Here is a 6,268-nt window from a genome sequence, read left to right on the forward strand (position 1 = left end):
TTATAATGTATCTTTTTATGTATCCTTTTATAATGTATCTTTTTATGTATCCTTTTATAATGTATCTTTTTATGTATCCTTTTATAATGTATCTTTTTACATCTGTTTGGAGGCTGTAGAAGCTCTACACAGTCCTAAAAAAAAACGGAATTTTTCCTCCTATTGACTTTAATGGTGTTCGACTTTGACGTTGGACCACCCGAATAATTTTGCTCTATTCGAGCGAATAGCTGACGAATCGATGAGCTATTCCACCAACACTACTGAGCAGTACACCAGCTGTTGGAGGCACTTGAACGTTTTGTCACTCCCGAAATGGGCCCACTTTTCATGGGCTTCCCTGGTGGCCTCCGGCCCCAATGACATGGGGATGATAATCTGTTGTCTGTACTGTAGCTCCGACTGTAAGTATATAGTCCGGCACAGGAGGCCCTGGGTAACGGTCAGCTTATCCAACTGCCTCAACAACTTTTGGCCCTCAGGGGTCAGACGGGCTCGCTCTTCTGGCCGTGGCCAAATCTTGGTCCGAACCCATTCTTTCACTTTCCACAAGTCCGGTCAGCCATTCTGTACTCTCTCCCAATCGGCCAACGTCTTTCCCAGCACCAGGGACATTCCGGACGCCACCCCAGTTGAATTTGTCGCGTCCCGTAACATGGGTAATCGACCAAGGTCAGGAGTTTCAGTGTCCTCTAACCCCTCATCGGCTCTCTGAGTCAACAATCCTACAGGCACTCAGGATAGTGCATCGGCATTGCTGTTCTCCCTACCTGACCGGAACTTGATGTGGTACTGGTACTTCGACAGGCGAGCCAACCACCTCTGCTCAAGTGCACCCAGTTTGACATTCTCCAGATGTGCTAACGGGTTGTTGTCCGTCATCACGGTCACTTCTGCACCTGTCAAGTACTCCGCAAACCTTTCAGTCATGGCCGACACCAGCGGCAGTAGTTCCAATTTAAAGGAGCTGTAGTTGTCAGGATTGCGCTTGGATTACCTCAGAGACCGGCTGCTATAGGCAATGACTCTCTCACGTCCATCCTGGACTTGGGATAACACGGCCCCCAGACCATGTAGACTTCCGTCAGTGTACAGCAGGAATGGGGTGTCGAACCGCGCATAAGCCAGAATCAGGGCACTGGTCAGTGCCTTCTTCACTGCTTCAAAGGCCTCTTGTTGCCGGGATCCTCAGTCGATGGGACGTTTCTTCGGGCCCCCCGCAGTGCCCCTTAATAGATCGTTTAACGGGCCCACCAAATGAGCAAATTTGGGTATAAACCTCCTGTAGTAGCCGGCCAGTCCCACGAATGCCCGCACCTCACATAGTGTACTTGGTTGGGGCCACTTCTGGACGGCCTCCACCTTGCTGGGGGACGGCTTTACCCCCCTCCTGGGTGACCATTTGTTCCAAATCTGCTGTTGAAACAGTTGGCACTTTTTGGGCTTGATCTTGAGTCCATGGTCTCGTAGCCGTCCTAGGACCTGTCGCAGCTTCTGGAGGTGATCTTCAAAGGAGGCCCAAAAAACTACTATGTCGTCCAGGTATATCAATACTGACTCGAAGTTTAAATCCCCCAAACAGTACTCCATCAACCGCTGGAATGTCCCCAGGGCATTGGAAAGGCCGAATGGCATCCGGTTGAACTCGTAGAGTCCCATAGGTAGAATGAAAGCCGTCTTCGCTCTGTCCTTCTTGGCCACCGGCACCTGCCAGTACCCACTGGCCAAGTCAAGAGTCAAGAAGAACTTTGCTTGGCTCAGAGCCGACAACGACTCCTCAATCTGTGGAAAGGGGTAAGCATCCCGAACGGTCTGAGCATTCAGCTTCTGATAATCCACGCAGAACCGGAGACTCCCATCTTTCTTCTGCACCAAGACTACTGTAGCAGCTCAAGGACTTTGACTCTCTTGGATCACCCGGTTTTCCAACATGCTAGCCACCATATCCTTCACCTCTTGGTACATTTTAGGTGGGATTTGCCAGTAACGTTCCCTGATTGGTGCAGCATCGCCGGTAGGGATTTCGTGTTCGATGGCGAAAGCACACCCAAAGTCCTCATCATGTCTCGAGAATGCCTATTGAAATTCCCAAAGGGTGTCTTCCAGCAACTTCTGTTGCCCTGGGGTCAGGGTTCTGCAGTCCACCCCCATCCGGGTCATGATCACTCGACCATTCCATTCCGCGGTCGGGGTTTCCCTCTGATGGACTTCTATCGCATAGGTCTAGGCTGATCTCTTATCCGGCTTTAACGTGAAGCTCCTTCGTCGAGGGACATCCCCTTCGGACACATAGACTTTGGCCAGCAAGGTATTCCCAGGAACGGTTAACTCGCAGTCTTCAACATTAAGGCAGCGTACTGGCACACATCCATCCTTCACAATGGCAAGGGCCCGGGCTACTAGTGGTCGAGTCAGCGCTTCCTCTCGGTAAGCGGGCTCAATCAGGAAGCTCCAGTCCATTCAGTTGTCGTCCAGCCCCCACTGGCAGCATCAGTATTCATTCTTGTTGTGGTAGGATCTTCACCGGGGTCCTCCGCGGCACCTTCACCTCTCCAAGGGGCCGACCGGACATGTTGCTCTTTTGCAGACTGCAGCTTCTCACCATCTGTTGTAGAACCCTCTGAGTTGGCCAGTGTGTGGTGGCCCGTTGCCAATACTTTGGCCCTTCTTTGGCATAGAGTTGATGGTCTAGGTCTCTCAGTACATTCATACCCAGGGTCACGTCAATTCCTTTCCGGGATGAGTGGTCCACCAACACGACTTTCTTCTTGCCGACGTCTTGCCCAAACAGTCGGACCCGCATCCAGACTATCCCTCGGACGTCCATCTCCCTGTTATTGGCAGCCGTCAACCTGATGACGCTCCCGTCTTCTGGCTCCATCATTTGCGTAAAGTGCTTTTCAAAGAAATCCAGAGGCATAAGGGTGCACTCCGACCCTGTATCGACTAGGCAGCGGACCTTCTGGCCTTCCAACTCGGCTTCCATAACGGGGCTGCTGGCATACAGGTCGTGTTCCTCACGCATAGGGCTTAGCTTCTGATGTACCGCCGCAGGACACCCAGATACTGCGGCGGTCGGAAGTTTAACGTTAGCTCGGACGCTATCTGTTCCGGGCACTTTCTGCACATATGTCCGTACTGTCGACAAGCCTAACAAAGAGGCCCTCTTTCGACGGGTTGTTTCCGGAGGCCTGGCAGTCTATGGAATGCCAGATCTGTTGGCAACAAATTAACTTCCATACACAACCTTCTCCTTTCTAAGTCTCTCAACTTTCTGGCTCTCACTGAAACTTGGCTTTCCTCCTCTGAAACAATCCTTTTCCTCTGGACAGGATCTGCCTTGGACGGTGGTCAGCCTCACTCAGCCACAGCTCCTGAGACTCTAGGATGCACTGACACTTGGATGGGAGCGGATTCTGTTTCACACACAGTCCTTGCAAGATCTCTGCTCTCCTGCTTCCTGTCTTCCTCTTTCTCAGTACAACCACACCTCCTAACAATATACAAACCCTGGCAATCTGTTTAGCTGTGTTAAGGAACAGCGGCATCTTGTGGCTGAAATGCAGAACGTCAGTAGTCCTATATTTAATTACAAACATTGAACAGTGAGTGCTGTTTTTCAATCTCACAAGAACAAACAAGCACTGTACATGTGATTGTAAGCTCTTCGGGGCTTGGTCTTCTTCTTCTCCTCCTGTGTCACTGTCTGTATTTGTCTGTCATTTGCAACCCCTATTTAATGTACAGCACTGTGTAATTTGTTGGTGCTATAAAAATCCTGTTTAATAATAATAATTTGATACGTTTGTAATTAGTGCAATAGGTATTTGTAGGCTATTTACAGTCAATTAAAATCAAAAGCTCATGGGCAAGCACTTTGTGTGCAAATGTCAAACAAAATAAGTGAAAAATATATTACATTTTTAAAATCATAAAACTGACTTCATCACAGTACCTTACAGTAAATACAGACTTGCTGATAATGAAGGTCTCTAACCAAGTGTAGCGGGTCCCAAGCAAGAACCTTGTACAACTTATAGAGGTTTTAAAAAATGCTAACTGCTGATGACAAGAGAAGTGAAGCTGCAAACTGTCCTTTAGTGTAACAGACACATTTACAAAGCTTGTGAAGCTTCACAAGTTGAGCAGAAAGTGCAAAAAAGAGTCTATATGTCTACTTAGAGATGAATATATATATATATATATATATATATATATATATATATATAGTCATATGGAGGGGGATTAGCCCTTGCACCCAGCACACAGAGAAGTTTGTTATCCAAACAAGTCTCTTTATTTCACTTTTAAAACTTCAGCAAAAATGAGAAAAGGCAGCTTACATGAGCTGGACACCTATAGGTACAAAGGGCCTGATTTATGAAAGCTCTCCAAGGCTGGAGAGAATACACTTTCAGAAGTGAAGCTGGGTGATCCAGAAAACATGGAATTGATTTTTAAAAATCATTTGCTATTTGCTAGCAAATGTTTTAAATCCTGGACCAGATCCATTACAGGTTTGCTGAATTACCCAGCTTTACTGATGAAAGTGTATTCTCTCCAGTCTTGGAGAACTTTCATAAATCAGGGCCATAGTCCTCAAAGTCCATAAATCAAATAATGAACTGCCACAACAGCTTTCCTTTGCAAAAAGCAATAGACTTCACAGAGACTTGGTTGCAGCCTACATGCTATTTCCTACATGCTCCCTATTTTCCCACTTCCCATGGTAGCACACCTGCAGTCTGCTACAGACAAATCACTAGGTGTACCTGGGGTGGAATGGGAAGGCCCACCCAGTACCTTCCATCCCATTCCAGAGTCCAGGGTCCTACAATTTACTAAAACACAGCAAGCCTAACAGAGTTGTCTCCACTATCCTAAAAATTTTTCCCCAATGCATACCCTGGTTTCAAAGAGCCCATTCTATATCCTGGGGGAATATATCCCCCATCCAGGATCAATCCCTGCAGTCCTGTACAGTATATTTTAGAATTAAAAAATGTTAAACTATTCCAGTTTAGTGGGTACCTTACACAGAAAACAATAACCCTTCCTATCTAAACCCCCCTAAAAAACAGTAAACAGTGGCTGGTGGCAAACCCCTGTCACTACAAGACCATTGTACAAGTTTATGTCATTGATGCAAGAAGGAGACATTTTTCCTGTGTGTACAATAATAACCAGGTGAATTTAGCTAATGGTCACAATAGTGGAATGTTTTGTAGCACCTTTACAAGTGATCTTTGACTGAATTACCAGTCTATTACTAGAGAAAAATCCAGAAGTTGAGGAATTCAATCACATTAGTCAAGGACATTGCCAACCACTGGCAGTATTTTTTATCTTTTCAAGTCCTAGAAATGAGTAGATACGGAAGTTAAAAATCTGATCTTTTTACTAAAATTAAAAAACCCTGTACAGACAACACAACTCACATGAGTTTTGGAAGAGCTGCATCTGCATGTCCACCAGTGGAAAGGATTGCCGGAAACTATAGGTCACTAAAATTTTCTTCTTCTGGAAAATCTTTGTGACCTGTAATATGATGGAAAATCTTGAATCACACCTGACTCTGAATAATTTTTACTCACCATACTTTAACGAAACAAAGTCTTGCTTACCACCAGAAGATCATTGAAGAGGAAGACCTCCCTCTGGTGCAGACTCATCCTCTGGGGGCGGTTTGGATCTGGGACCTCATAGAGTTGGCAGCAGCAAACGAGACGGCGATGTGGAAGAGAGAGAACCTGTGCAGGACACAGACGTGTTAAGAGGCATAACTTGCTCATTTCACAGAGTTTTAAACTATCTTTAGTTGTCTGGTGCTCATTATTGGTTGGCATATATCAAGTTAACAACCAATCCAGGGAAAACCTTTCAATAGCAACACTAACACTTTGTATGAATTATTACACTTATCTAGGTAGTCAGAAAATTATAAGTACAGAGTTAAGGTATTCTTCTTACTGGCTTCTTTCCGACAATCATTCTCTCCACAGCTTGCACTTGAGATACATGATCATCATTTGTCCTTAATTCCCGACCCTGAATTCTCTGATATATCCCAACAAGTAGATCCCTGGGAATATCCTCTCCATTATCCACCCCTAAGGAAAACAGTGAGACATTTTTCAGTATCTGCATAGAAATGTTAATATTATTACAAAATGGGAGAACAGAAACATAGTACAAAAAAATGGCACATGCTTTGTTTTGTAAGTCTGGCAGTATATTTTAAAGTGGACCTAAACATAAAAAGGGTAGA

General features: G+C 45.6%; 1 protein-coding gene across 3 annotated transcripts in view; it reads right to left on the bottom strand.

Annotated features, from left to right (window-relative positions):
• LOC140342781 (IQ motif and SEC7 domain-containing protein 2-like) overlaps nucleotides 1-6,268 on the bottom strand; it is a 418,938-nt gene that overhangs the window by 33,514 nt on the left and 379,156 nt on the right. For all 3 annotated transcript variants that reach the window (XM_072429132.1, XM_072429133.1, XM_072429134.1), the window contains 3 exons: nucleotides 5,971-6,110; nucleotides 5,625-5,750; nucleotides 5,439-5,538 (listed from right to left, as the gene is read on the bottom strand). In XM_072429132.1, the coding sequence (XP_072285233.1) occupies nucleotides 5,439-5,538; nucleotides 5,625-5,750; nucleotides 5,971-6,110 (366 nt within the window). The remainder of the gene's footprint in view (nucleotides 1-5,438; nucleotides 5,539-5,624; nucleotides 5,751-5,970; nucleotides 6,111-6,268) is intronic.

This window comes from Pyxicephalus adspersus, chromosome W, assembly GCF_032062135.1.
Source record: "Pyxicephalus adspersus chromosome W, UCB_Pads_2.0, whole genome shotgun sequence".
Lineage (NCBI taxonomy): Eukaryota > Metazoa > Chordata > Amphibia > Anura > Pyxicephalidae > Pyxicephalus > Pyxicephalus adspersus.